Raw genomic sequence first — 14,856 nt, forward strand, 5'->3', positions numbered from 1 at the left:
TTTATATATAATTTATTCTTTTTATATATCACTATTACTACTGGATATTTACTGAATATATTAATACAAAAAATACACAAATAGGATTGCTGTTTTGTAATATGTGCTCATGAAAATGATACGCTTTTAATTTTTTTTTCTATTCAGTTGGTTGTGGACTAAGCATGACAAGGCAGTTGACACACAGCCACAGTTAAATAGATGGGTTAAATGTTTTTCTGATAAGGAGTGTTGGCTAAGCGCTCTAGATGTACATCCCTTCCCCTTTCCTAAATACAAAATTTAAACCCAACAACTTGCCATTAGTACCAGCTATTGGGTTACCTGGAGGTGACTGAATCCTAATGTTTAAGTGCTATGTGTAAAGTCAGTCCTTGTGATGGTATTGTAAATACTTTTTTTTTTTCTTGGAGACAGAGTCTCACTATGTCATCCAGGCTGGAATGCAGCGGCATGATCTTGGCTCACTGCAATCTCTGCCTCCCAGGTTTAAGCGATTCTCCTGCCTCAGCCTCCTGAGTAGCTGGGACTACAGGCACATGCCACCACGCACAGCTAATTTTTGTATTTGGTAGAGACCGGGAAGTTTCACTGTATTGGCCAGGCTGGTTGCGAACTCCTGATGTCAGCTGATCCACCCGCCTCAGCCTCCCAAAGTGCTGGGATTACAGGTGTGAGCCACCATGCCTGGCCTGTAAATACATTCTTTGAAAAGTCCTTATGGTTGATAATTGTTGAAGCTTGGTGATGGGCAAAGGATGGTTCACTATACTGTTTTCTTTGGAGTACGCTTGAAAACTGCTGTTATATAAAATTGAAATAGGCCAGGTGCAGTGGCTCATGCCTGTAATCCCAGCACTTTTGGGAAGCCAAAGTAGGTAGACTGCTTGGGCCCAGGAGTTTGAGACCAGCCTGAGCAACATGGTAAAACCCTGTCTTTAGCTTGGGTGACAGAGTGAAACTCTGTCTCAAGTAAAAATCAAATAAATAAATAAGTTAAAATAAAAGAATATATGAAATCTTTTCTGAAAAATATGCTAACTGGGCCAGGCGCGGTGGCTCACGCCTGTAATCCCAGCACTGTGGGAGGCTAAGGCGGGCAGATCATGAGGTCAGGAGATCGAGACCATCCTGGCTAACAAGGTGAAACCCCGTCTCTACTAAAAAATACAAAAAAATTAGCCGGGTAGGGTGGCGGGTGCCTGTAGTCCCAGCTACTCGGGAGGCTGAGGCAGGAGAATGGCGTGAACCCGGGAGGTGGAGCTTGCAGTGAGCCGGGATCATGCCACTGCACTCCAGCCTGGGTGACAGAGCGTGACTCCATCTCAAAAATAAATAAATAAATAAATAAATAAATAAATAAAATATGCTCACCAAGGGCCATATGAATCATATGGCAAAACTTGAAAGATCATTTTTTGCTTTACCACTTCAATTAGATTAAGATTCCTAAGAACCCAGAATGGAGTGGGAAAATAATCATAAAGAAGGTAGAGCTTAAGAGTAAAAGTGATCAAGAAAGTTTATTATAGTTAATATAGAAACAAACATGAAAATGGAAGTTAGGTGGGCATATGCCAAATCAGACACAAAAGAATACAAAAATTACAAAAATAAAGATGAACCAGGTGCCAAAAATTTAATGCACATCAGTTACTCCTTTTCACTAGCAGCAGTTTAAGTTTTGCAGACAAGGATTAGAGATGCAGCTACAGAAGATACAGTTTTTTGGGTTCGTTTGTTTTTGAGACGGAATCTCGCCCTGTTGCCCAGGCTGTGTGCCATGGCGCGATCTTGGCTCACTGCAACCTTCCCCTCCCACGGTCAAGTGATTATCTTGCCTCAGCCTCCCTAGTAACTGGGATTACAGTCGTGCGCCACCACGCCCAGCTAATTTTTGTATTTTAAGTAGAGACAGGGTTTCACCATGTTGGCCAGGCTGATCTTAAATTCCTGACCTCAGGTGATCAACCAGCTCAGCCTCCCAAAGTGTTGGGATTACAGGCATAAGCCACCATGCCCAGCCAACACAGTTTTTATAAATATGTTAAAAAGAGAAGATATGATAAGATGAGCAAAACTTAGGGTCAATAATTCGTTTCTGAAGTGAAAAGAAGAATGAGATCTTAGAGTTCATATAATTAAAGAACAGATAGAATTTCCTAATTGGAACAGAAGAAAAAATTAGAGAGAAGTCCGTATCCACTTATCTTGATATCTGTACTTGGCGGAAAAACTTACGTTTTGGGCAAAAACGTGCATTTCTCTGTTTTGAGAGTCTTAAATGGTAAATGGTAAAAGGGTACCTATATCCATTCCATGCAAGGAAATAAAAATGGCAACAAATCATAGATGCTAGTGCCCATCATCAGACAGACAGAACTAACATCTCTTATTCATAGAAAGCCTTCTAGGAGATCAAATAACCTTTAGAAAGATTTTCTCTTTGTTAAATATAAACTTTCAGCATTAATTTGTTTTTAAAAATTATGAGTATAAACAATTTCAAAATCTCAATAAGAATTCACTTAACAGAAAATTACAAATGATCAATATGTGTTCCACAACAAATCTTAACACTGAATAGTTACCATGTAATCCGAAGAAGCAATGAACTCCACAGTTGAATTCTGAACTTCCGGTCGTTTATGAGGCTCTCCATAAGATCGGGTAAGGGGGTTATACATAAATTCTTCAGGAACTAGATAAGAGGTCCCAGTACAAATTTAGAGACACAATTTGTAACTAAACACATATATACACACCTAAATATAAATATCTATTATCAATATTTACATGAGGTTTAGCAACAGTTCTGTGAACATTTAATGGTTCAATCCCTTAAGCCTTCCTTAAAAAATAGATCAGGGCGGTGGCTCACGCCTGTAATCCCAGCACTTTGGTAGGCCACGGCAGGCGGACCACGAGCTCAGGAGTTCGACACCAGCCTGACCAGCGTGGTGAAACCCCGTCTCTACTAAAAAAACAAAAATTAGTCAGGTATAGTGGTGTGCGCCTGTAATCCCAGCTACTCAGGAGGCTGAGGCAGGAGAATCGCTTGAACCTGGGAGGCAGAGGTTGCAGTGAGCTGAGATTGCACCACTGCACTCCAGCCTACGCGACAGAGTGAGATTCTGTCTCAGAAAAAAAAAGAAAAATCAGGGGGCCAGGCGCAGTGGCTCACACCTGCAATCCCAGCATTTTGGGAGGCCGAGGCAGGGGGCAGATCATCAGGTCAGGAATTCAAGACCAGCCTGGCCAATATGGTGAAACCCCATCTCTACTAAAAAATACAAAAATTATCCAGACGTGGTGGTCGACACCTGTAGTCCCAGCTACTCGGGAGGCTGAGGCAGAAGAACTGCTTGAACCCGGGAGGCGGAGCTTGCAGTGAGCCGAGATTGCGCCACTGCACTCCAACCTGGGTGACAGAGCGAGACTCCATCTCAAAAAAAAAAAAAAAAAGATCAGGGTTGGGCGCAGTGGCTCATGTCTGTAATCCCAGCTCTTGGGAGACTGAAGCCTGAGGCGGATGGATCACATGAGCCCAGGAGTTCAGGACTAGCCTGGCCAACATAGCAGGAACCCATTTCTACTAAAAATACAAAAACTAGCCAGGAGTGGTGGTGCAAGCCTGTAGTCTCAGCTACTTGGGAGTCTGAGGCATGATTAGAACTTATAGCTTGAACCTGGAAAGCAGGGATTGCAGTGAGCCATATCACACGACTGCACTCCAGCCTAGGTGACAGAGCAAGACCCCATCTCCAAAAAAAAAAAAAAAAAAAAACCTACAAAAAAAAATTAACAATAGATCAGAAGGATAAAAAAACTTATGTTCTGAAATCAGGTGAGAAAACCAGGATGCAAGTAACCTTCCTTCTTAGACTTGTATCCTAGTTATTAAATCAAATGACATGGAAAAAAATCAGACAGAGAAACAAAAATTTGAAAGCAACTCTAGTAAGGGAACCAAAGAAATAAATAAAGGGAACAAGAGACAGACACATATACATGCATGCATCTAGATACACTGGCAAAGTTCTACCTGAGTTGAATGAACCAAACAGACAAATGTAAGACAATCTTACTGTCAGGGGCAAGCATAACTAGTCTGCATAAGCTCACCTGCATGAGTGTCACTGTTTCTATTTTTTTTACTTTGTCCTCATTGTTACTCTCCTCATTGTCAATTATCCCTTGGTTAGCCAAAATGAAGAATCCCTAGTCCTTGCCTTAGCCTATATTCCCTCTACTAAAGATTGCATGAAAATTCTTTTTAAAGCAATGAAGAGAGAAACCAGGAAATGATAAAATGTAAAAAAAATGTTGAAAAGAGGATTAAAACACATTTAAGAATCTAAAACTCACCATCATTAACTCTATAGCACAAATTGCATTTCCATCTACGTTGATCAATGAAGGATACAAAGGGGTTAATGTATGTTCGACAGGATCGGCACCTCACAATGGTATTTGATGTTATCACTGGTAATTGCTAGGAAATAAAATAAAGAAGTTGTAGCAGAAAAAGGCACCCCAAGGAAAAAGAGAATGTATACTGCTCTGTTCCATATATAGAACATAAACCTTAACTTGAACCTGGAAAGCAGAGATTGCAGTGGTTTTTGTGTGGTTTTATATGGAAGCATATTAACAAAATCCAGGGACATGCTGAGCAACACATGTAGCCATCAAGTTTTCTCCCTCTTGTCACAAATCATAACACTAAAATAAAGTCATACCAAACACTGGCCAAGAAAATAATGTAAATGAGATCTTATCAGCTGACCTTTAGAAATAACAGTGAGAGAAAAATATACCATATACAAATACCTTTGTCTTTGTTGACTGCACCTGGTACTAGACTATTAGGCACTGCTCATTAGACTGCCACAGCAATTTCTGACAGAAGCTGAGGCCAGAAGCAGTCAAACACAATGTGCCTTTTTAAAAAATTACATCTCTATGCTTAGTTTGGGAAAGGAATTTTATATTCAAGTAGAAAATTTAGAAAATATGAAAAAAGATTAAGAGATCACATATTATTCTATGTCCCTGAATTAACCTGCTATCATTTTAGTATATTTCATTCTGTTTTTTGTTCTATCTGCACATGAACATTTTGATCTTCGTATTTAATTTTTTCACATATGATTATTGTTATGCAAGTAACCACATTATCTGTTGTAAAAAAAACAATCAGGAAATACAGTTAACTAAGAATGAGAAAATAAACAATTACAGAATTCTACATCACAGAGGATGTCACTGTAAACAATTTAGTATATATGCTTCCAGAAGGTATTTGTATGATACTCATATTTACAGAAAAACTCTCACATATATATGTGTGTGTGTGTATATATATATATGAAATTAACTGTCTTGGTTTACAGATAAGGTTTTAAGAGTATTATAGGTGATTAAAAATATTTACTGAATAAATTCATGTACTTATTATATATTACAATTTTTTTTATTTTCTATTCATTTTGATCTTTCCTATACTTCCTAGTAGGAAAATAAACTTCACAGGAAAGCTTTTTAACCTTTGTATCTCCAGCTTCCAACGTGAAGGTAGTCAATCAATATTTTTTGGATGAATGAGAGCAAAAGAAAACTCAGAACCAGTAAGAAGGGTAGTAAACAACAGTAGTAAAAAAAGTTTGAGAGAGAAATGCAACTTATGAAGTACAAATAAAACAGCCCTGAACAAAATTATTTTTGAAGTTTTCAAAATTTAAAAGTTTTAAAACTTTAAAGGTTTAAAAATCCCTACTGTTACAAAGTTTTTTGTTTTAATTAACAAATCTGTTTAATTTGTTAAGGAACAGACAGTTTTCCTGTCTAAGTGGACATCATTGTTGGTGTTTCCTTTGTGTTTAATGAAGAACTCCTAAAGTGTATCTACCTTCCATGGCCATTCCACCTTCCAAAACTACTAATCTTTCAAAATCCAGGTCAGACTTCATCACTTATAGAAAACTTTTGCTATTGTATCCACAGGGAATCACTTCTCATACTGTACTCACTACCTAAGTATCTCATAGAATTTGATTAATTACATGTATTAATTATCCTGCACTGTAATTATTTTTACATCTTTGTCCCCTGTTAGATAAGAACTTTTTGGAGGCAACTTCAATGACTTGATCATCTCTGTACTAACAGTGCTTAGCTTAGAGCTTGTCACAAAGTAGGTGTTCAAAAGACATTTGCCAAGTTGAATGTTATGGAAATGATTATTTCTAACTTCAAATAAAAGAAGATAAAGAAAATTCTAAGGAAATATAAAATTTAAGTACCTTGTACATAAGCATACATGTCAGTACCCATAAATAATATAAAATGTTACTTTACCGTTAGGTCTCTGAAGGGATGTAACAACAATCCTAAAGGAAGCTTAGCTTTATTCAGTAAAGCCTGTGTCTGTGGAATATTTGTCAAAGTACACCGAAATGAACTGCAAAAAACATAAACAACATGAAGGATATTAGCTATCAGAGAAAAATACACTGAAGTAGATAATTAAGAGCATTTAAGGACACAAGTGAAAATCATTTGGGCATGTTGCTATAACTGTAAGCAAGAAGGTCCTGATTAATTAGGCATGTATGTAATATATGCCAAAAGATCTAAATTAAAGAGTCAACACTTTCATGGTGGAAAAGTAGTACACATTCAGGGAAGACCAATTACTCCATTATGATTAGCCTGGAGTAGATGAATAGGAGCACATAGAAAACATGAGTGAAAAGGCCTATTTCTTTAATTATTCTGTTCCTGCTTTACTGCCCTCTTTGCACCTGTCAAACTCCCACTCTTACTACAAGACTCATGAAGGTTATCGCTCGTAACCACCCTCACCCCTAACGCCCCAAGTTAGAAGGAATGACTTCTCTGTGCTCTGAGATATGTGTATGCTTCTATGATATCAATTAGTCTGATTTACTTTAATTGGTTGTTTTTCTTGTCTGTCTTCGCCACTTGAGATCAGAGATAATTTTGTCTTTGTATCACCCTAGCCCAGTTTCTCTCACTGAGAAAGCGCTTATAACTTAGGAAGTTGTTTTTTTTTTTTTTTTTTTTTTGAGATGGAGTCTTGCTCTGTTGCCCAGGCTGGAGTGCTGTGGTGTGATCTCGGCTCACTGCAAGCCCCGCCTCCCGGGTTCACGCCATTCTCCTGCTTCAGCCTCCCAAGTAGCTGGGACTACAGGCGCCCACCACCACGCCTGGTTAATTATTTGTATTTTTAGCAGAGACAGGGTTTCACCATGTTAGCCAGGATGGTCTCAATCTCCTGACCTTGTGATCGGCCTTCCAAAGTGCTAGGATTACAGGTGTGAGCCACTTCGCCTGGCCAAATAACTCATGAAGTTTTAAGGTCCATAAACAAAGAATGAATAAAGGAGAGGCCAAAGAAGTAAAAAGCAGAAGTACTGAAAGCCAGGCAAGAAATTTTAAGAAGAGTCATTAATATCACGTACAGATATAGAGATATCTATTTATTCCAGCTTTAGTGTTGTTCCTTGAACACAAAAAGCTTGTTCCTGCTTCAGGACCTCCACATTTGCTATTCATGCAGCTTGGAACCCTTTTATTCCCAGAGGAGTCATATGGCTTACTCTCTCACTTCACCCAGATCTCCACTCAAATGTTAAAAGTCTTTGGGTAAACCTGTCCAGACTCTTTTATTTACAAGAGTCACCCTCTACCCGTACTCCTTATTCTGATTTATTTTTCTTCACTGTAATACCCTGAACATTACATTATATATTTACTAGTTTGACTGTTCATAGAATATAAGTTCTGTGATTCCATAGAGATCAGGAACTGTGTTTTGTTTACAACTTTATCCCCAGCACATAGAAAACAGTGCTTTGCATTTAACTTACAAGGCATTCGATAAATATTTATTGAATTAATGATTTATCTTAGTATGTTGATACTATTATTATTCCTGTTTTACAGTTGACAAAACTGAGACTTTGAGAGGTTAAGTAAACTGTACAGTTTCATAGCCACTTAGGTCTGCTCAACTCTAAAGCCTGTACTCCTAATTATTTATTTTGATAAAAGAGACATTTTCTCAAAACACACATAAATGGGTAGAAAAATGTATGCCTTCCCCTTACCTATGGGTTCTCTTATACGTATGCAACATACTTTCTTTTTTTTAAAATAATTTTTTATTTTTTGGAGACAGGGTCTCGCTCTGTTACCCAGACTGGAGTACAGTGGTGTGATCTCGGATCGCTGCAACTTCCACCTCTTGGGCTCAAGGGATCCTCCTACTTCAGCCTCCAGAGTAGCTGGGACCACAGGTGCATGGCACTATGCTCAGCTAATTTTTTTGTTTTTTGGTAAAGAAGGGGTTTCACTATGTTGTCCAGGCTGGTCACAAACTTCTGGGCTCAAGTGATCCACCTGCCTTAGCTTCCCAAAGTGCTGGGATTATAGATGTGAGTTACTATGCATGGCCCATACACTACATTTACCTACGTAGGGGGTGCCTAACCTTTTATACTACAAGGTCATAATTTACAAACTTATCAACCTGATAGCAACTTATATTCAGAAGGATGGGCAGCTGTTTCCAACCTATAATCCATGATGCCCTATGCTTTTAAGGAAACGATCTTGGCAGTACCTGAGGCACTGATGGTATGTGGATGGTAGAGTACAGTAGAAGAGGGGAAATTCTCAAAGCAGCTCCACTTCTTATTTTCTATATTGGAATTCTATATAATATTTTGGTTGAAAGAGTGGTTTGCAGCTTTTTTTTAAAAAGCTGGAAAACTACTGCTTTAAGAAAAGGGAAATAGGCTGGGCACGGTGGCTCACGCCTGTAATTCCAGCACTTTGGGAGGCCGAGGCAGGCGGATCTCCTGAGCTCGGGAGTTCAAGACCAGCCTGACCAACATGTCTCTACTAAAAATACAAAATTAGCTGGCTGTGGTGGCATACGCCTTTAATCCCAGGTACTCAGGAGGCTAAGGCAGGAGAATCGCTTGAACCTGGGAGGTAGAGGTTGCAGTGAGCCGAGACGGTGTTATTGCACTCCAGCCTGGGCAACAAGAGTGAAACTCCATCTCAAAAATAAAAAAAGAAAGAAAAAAAGAAAAACAAAAAAAGAAAAGGGAAATATTGGCTCTAAACAATACTAATTCTCCTAACGCAAGAAAGAAGACAATGTCGGCCAAGTGCGGTGGATCACGCTTATAATCCTAGCACTCTGGATTATAGGCGTGTCCAAAGGCCAAGGTGGGCAGGTCACCTGAAATCAGGAGTTCGAGAACAGCCTGCCCAACATGGCGAAACCCCATCTCTACTAAAAATACAAAAATTAGGCATCGTGGTGCACACCTGTAATCTCAGCTACTTGGGGGCTGAGGCATGAGAATCACTTGAACCTGGGAGGCAGAGGTTGCAGTCAGCCAAGATTGGGCCACTGCACTCCAGCCTGGGTAACAGAATGAGACCCTATCAAACAAACAAACAACAACAACAACAACAAGAAAGACAATGTTGTTCTGTGAAACAGTGTTTACTTTATGAGGAGAAATTCCAGGAGCGGGAGGATGTCTTCAAAAAAAAAAAAAAAAAACAGGCCGGGCGCGGTGACTCAAGCCTGTAATCCCAGCACTTTGGGAGGCCGAGACGGGCGGATCACAAGGTCAGGAGATCGAGACCATCCTGGCTAACATGGTGAAACCCGGTCTCTACTAAAAATACAAAAAATTAGCCGGGCGAGGTGGCGGGCGCCTGTAGTCCCAGCTACTCGGGAGGCTGAGGCAGGAGAATGGCGTGAACCCGGGAGGCAGAGCTTGCAGTGAGCTGAGATCCGGCCACTGCACTCCAGCCTGGGCGACAGAGAGAGACTCCGTCTCAAAAAAAAAAAAAAAGAAAAAAAAACAAAAAAAAACAAAAAAAAAACAAACTAAAACCAGGGGGATATCCTATTCATAGGATACAGAAGAACTAAAAGCATACAAGAACAAAGACATGAGGCACTGTGAAGTGAGTAACAGAGCTCATTCACACAAAGGTACACCAGGGCTTAGTGGCTGCCAGTGCAGTCTACCAGCTAAACTTCTCTATTAAAGGAAATCCGATCTAGATTCAGACTGGATTAGTAAGCCTGGGAGTCTACTGAGTGGGAAAAGAAAATTCTGAGATAAACCATTTATCTAAACCTGTTCTTGAGATTACGTAAGTGAGGTCTATGTTCTTTTCAAGCAAAGCCTGAAATTTTAAATATTTGTCCTTATTTAAAAGATTATTATTATTGAAAAGTGAGGAAAAAGACTTACGAAATAATAAATATAGTTAGATTTGGGTTCCTGAAACCCTTCATTCAAATAGAAATAATTTCCCTAACATTAGGTGATGGGGGAAGGGACTGGATTGAGACACAGATGGGAACAAAAACAGATTATCTAAATCAAATTTTACATCTATACAAACTAAAATAGAAAAGTCAACATTAACAAAACTTCCAACCGAAGAAATAACATACTACTTTTACTATTTTTGAAAGTCACACAATGTTTTCATCACTTAAGAAAGATTATAAAATAAATAAATACCTACTCTGGGCTACAGTTTAATTTTTTGAGGTCTGCATTCAAGTTAGGTACAGGAGCCCAAACAGGAGTCATGGGTAAAATATTCCTCTCCTGAGTGAGGTTTACAGGTCTCAGGCTTTCTGGTTGTGGAGAACTCTGAAGACTCAATCCTCCTAGACTGGAGGACAGCTGGTTTACACCAGGATACTGCTGAAAGAGCAATTCAAAACAAAAGAACAATAAAACATAAATAAATTTTCTTATACTATATATACTACATATCTCAACATACAGAAAAAGCATAAAGGTAAGAAAATTTAAATCTGGCTTGGTAATAGAATGACTTAGTATGCAGTCAATCTTAAAGCACACTTGAAAAAAACTCAAAGCAAAAATACTGAATAAATTTGAATCTTATTAGCAAGGTTAACCCTCGCAATGAAATTTCAGCAACAATGCTTTTCAACATTAGCAATTTGGTTTCCGTGAATACAGTTTATACTTGAAAAACAGAATAAATGCCCCAATAGTCTCAAGGTTCCCCTCCCCCACCCCCAATTATCAAGTTTCACAATGAGTTGATACCACAGAAATGTACAATGGTGTTCAACAGGTTTTGCCTTATTTTTTTGTTTCCTATATTTTTACTATGATCATGAATTCATGGCTTTTTGTTAACTCAAACTGATGTAATGAATTATAGTCATTATTCTTATGTTCAAACTATCCAATCTTTAGCCAGTGAAAGCCCTTTCAAGATGGCCCCAGTATCCTTTTATATGAACCTAACTAGCCTTTGTTAGTTTCCCTGCTTTCTTACACAATATTTTATACTCTTTTACTTCAAACCTAGAATTGTTTGTCTAAAAAGGAATCTTGGCTCCTTTTCAGTAGAGATGATATCTAAAAACCATAATCTGGATTACAAAGGTGCTTATTACTAGTGTGCTGTTATTACTTCCAGATACTTGCAATAGGTAAAGACGGAAAATATAGAGGTTAAAGTAGAAGCAAATAATGAATCCATGTTGACAGTTCCAATTCAAATTTAAGATGATGGGGTATTTACTTAAGTTCTTTGATTTTATACTGGTATCTCTGTTCTCTTTTGCTACAAATCTTGATTTCTAACGGTAACAGCATTATTTTTTCCTATAATATACATTTATAACACTATCATGTCAGATTATTAAATTTTTCATAGTTCTTTTTGTCCTTACATTATATCCCACTGAGATGTATAAAATACTAGGTTTTAAGATCAGACGAACAGTACTTTTCCTGACATTAGAATGTATACAACTTGATAAACAGGTTTTTTAAAATTTTATTTTTTCATATTTAAGAATCATTTTTAACCTTTTTGGTTTTTGAGTAAACATGACATTTACATAATTCTAATGTCAAAAAAATTATAATAAGGTAGTAATACAGTAAGGTATTCAGATATATCTTATTTCACTCTTAGTCACCTCTGCCTATCGTTAACTATTTTTATCAGCTTATGGTTTAATCCTTCCATTGTTTCTATTTATATAAGCTAAACATACATGCTGTTTTAAATATAGCCCCTTTTTCAACTAAAAAAATGTCCTGGCAATAACTCTATGCTTATACCTTCTGCATTTCTTTTTGCAGCCACCGAGCACTCCATTATGTTAATGTGCTATAGAATTCCAGCTAATATATGGATAATGATACATTCAGAAAAATCACTATTTTAACAATCCATACTGAAATAAATGATTCAGGTAGTGGTCACTTGTAATGGAAGACCATAGATATCAACAGATGATAAAGCCACTGGGTGAAAGCTTAACGAGGAACTTCACAATTAAAGGATCAGGATGTCACCATATGAGGTACTAATCAAGCCTAGCACTGGTATAAGTTAAATAAACAGATATTATTTTGAAGTGTATATCTCCAAAATATATATTAGGACCTAAATAAACAAATAATTGAAGTAATACACCTAAATATAATCAACCATTAGATCTAACTCCCAATCCACAGAAAATGAAACAAAAATAAGTTAAATGATACCACAAAGAAGTAAACAGCTAAATTCGGAATGCGGGACATTCTACAGAACAACAGACTCAGTTATTTTACCAAATCAAAGGCATTAAAAAGAAGAGGGGTGGGGCTTGTTTTAAATTAAAACAAGAATTAAGAGACATAAGCAAATGAAATTAGTAAACTATTATTTGGGTTTTAATGTGAACAAAGTATACAAAGGCATTTTTGAAGTAGTCTGGAAAATGTGAATATAGACTGAATTTTAAATGACATTTAGAAGTTATTAATTTTGTTGGCTATGATAGTAGTATTGTGATTATGTAAGAAATGCTGTCTACCTCCCTAATTTTAAAATCCTCAGCAAGAAAAGTGGTGGCGGGGTGGGGGCAGTGTAGACCCATATGAAACAAATATAGCAAAATGTTGACAGTAACTGAAGGTGGTGCTGTTAAGGAAAAAAACTGGATAATAAAAAGGATTCTCTGAGTTTTCTGTAGAGCTGTAAAGAATCAGAAAAAAGATCACATGAATTAACAGTAGTATATAACAGAAAACCACCCAAAAGACCCAGTTTTCTAAGAATTTAGGACATAAAATAAAGGTGGGATATTTAATGAGAGAGAGAAGACAGATTACCTAATAAGTGATAGTGAACTAAGGGTAAACCATTTTGCAGGTGAAGGGGAGAGAATGAGACTTCTTATTTACATTATGTACCAAAATAAAACCTTAGACGGATTAATGATGCAAAACCAAAATCATCAAATAACTAAAAAAAAAAAATAGCTAGAATATTTTCCTAATCTTAAGGCTGAAAAGACCTTTTAAAGGATACAAACAAAGGTAAAAACAACAAAAGAAATTATAAAATGAGGCCAGGTGCAGTGGCCCACGCCTGCAATCCCAGCACTCTGGGAGGCCGAGGTGGGCGTGTCACTTGACTTCAGGAGTTCGAGGCCAGTTTGGTCAACATATTGAAATCCCATCTCTACTAAAAATACAAAAATTAGATCGGGCGCAGTGGCTCATGCCTGTAATCCCAGCACTTTGGGAGGCTGAGGTGGGTGGATCACGAGGTCAGGAGTTCAAGACCAGCCTGGCCAACATGGTTAAACCCCGTCTCTACTAAAAATTGAAAAATTAGCTGGGCATGGTGTGGCAGGTGCCTGTAATCCCAGCTACTCGGGAGGCTGAGGCAGGAGAATTGCTTGAAACCTGAAAGCAGAGGTTGCAGTGAGCAGAGACTGTGCCACTGTACTCCAACCAGGCAACAAGAGTGAAACTCCATCTCAGGAAAAAAAAAAAAAAAAAAAAAAAAAAGAAAAGAAAAGTTAGCTGGGCGTGGTGCCACATGCCTATAGTCCCAGCTACTTGGAGTCTGAGACAGGAGAACTAGTTCAACTTGTCTTACTTCACAGCACTTGTAACTACTTGAAATAAACTATTTGTTTACTTATTTATTGTCTTATTAATCCTGACCTCCCACCAACCTTCTTAAGAGCAGGAACTGTTTTGCTCACTGAGCCTCCTCTCATATTCTCAGTGCCTAGAATAGTACTGACACAGAGTAGGAACAAACTTCTATTTAGTAGAGAGAAATTCCAAAGTCTTAAAAGAATTAAATGCTGGCCGGATGTGATGGCTCGCACCTGTAATCCCAGCACTCTGGGAGGCCACAGCAGGTAGATCATCTGAGGTGAGGAGTTTGAGACCAGTCTGGCCAACATGGTAAAGCCCCACCTCTATTAAAAACACAAAAATTAAGCTGGACTTGGTGGCACGTGCCTATAATCCCAGTTACTCGGGAAGCTGAGGCAAGAGAATCACTTGAACCTGGGAGGCAGAGGTTGTAGTGAGCCGCGATCGTGCCACTGAACTCCAGCTTGGGACACAGAGTGAGACTCCATTTCAAAAAAAAAAACAAAAAACAATACCCATTAAATAAATGTTTTGATTCTGTAATTCCACTTAAGGAAATAGTTAAGACAAATGCACAAATGTGTGTGTGTAGTCACGTCGCTTAGTGATGAGGACATGTTCTGAGAAATGTGTCACTAGGCGATTTTGTCCTTGTGTAAACATCACAGAGTGTACGCACAAACCTAGATGGTATAGCCTACTACACACCTGGGCTATATGATATAGTCTCTTGCTCCTAGGCTACAAACCTGCACAGCACTGTTACTGTGTTGAATACTGTAGGCAACAGCACACAATGATGTTTGTATATCTAAACACAGAAACTACAGGAATAATATAGTATAAA

At 38.1% G+C, this 14,856-nt stretch overlaps 1 protein-coding gene across 6 annotated transcripts in view; it reads right to left on the minus strand.

Annotated features, from left to right (window-relative positions):
- LOC105486267 (SEC24 homolog B, COPII coat complex component) overlaps window positions 1-14,856 on the minus strand; it is a 105,405-nt gene that overhangs the window by 24,348 nt on the left and 66,201 nt on the right. For 4 of the 6 annotated variants that reach the window (XM_024794248.2, XM_011749042.2, XM_011749046.2 and 1 more), the window contains 4 exons: window positions 10,594-10,778; window positions 6,361-6,463; window positions 4,369-4,495; window positions 2,592-2,701 (listed from right to left, as the gene is read on the minus strand). In XM_024794248.2, coding sequence (XP_024650016.1) covers window positions 2,592-2,701; window positions 4,369-4,495; window positions 6,361-6,463; window positions 10,594-10,778 — 525 coding nt within the window. The remainder of the gene's footprint in view (window positions 1-2,591; window positions 2,702-4,368; window positions 4,496-6,360; window positions 6,464-10,593; window positions 10,779-14,856) is intronic. The other 2 variants (XM_071093201.1, XM_071093200.1) reach the window with 1 other exon arrangement.

Source organism: Macaca nemestrina, chromosome 3 (assembly GCF_043159975.1).
Source record: "Macaca nemestrina isolate mMacNem1 chromosome 3, mMacNem.hap1, whole genome shotgun sequence".
In the NCBI taxonomy this organism is placed as follows: domain Eukaryota; kingdom Metazoa; phylum Chordata; class Mammalia; order Primates; family Cercopithecidae; genus Macaca; species Macaca nemestrina.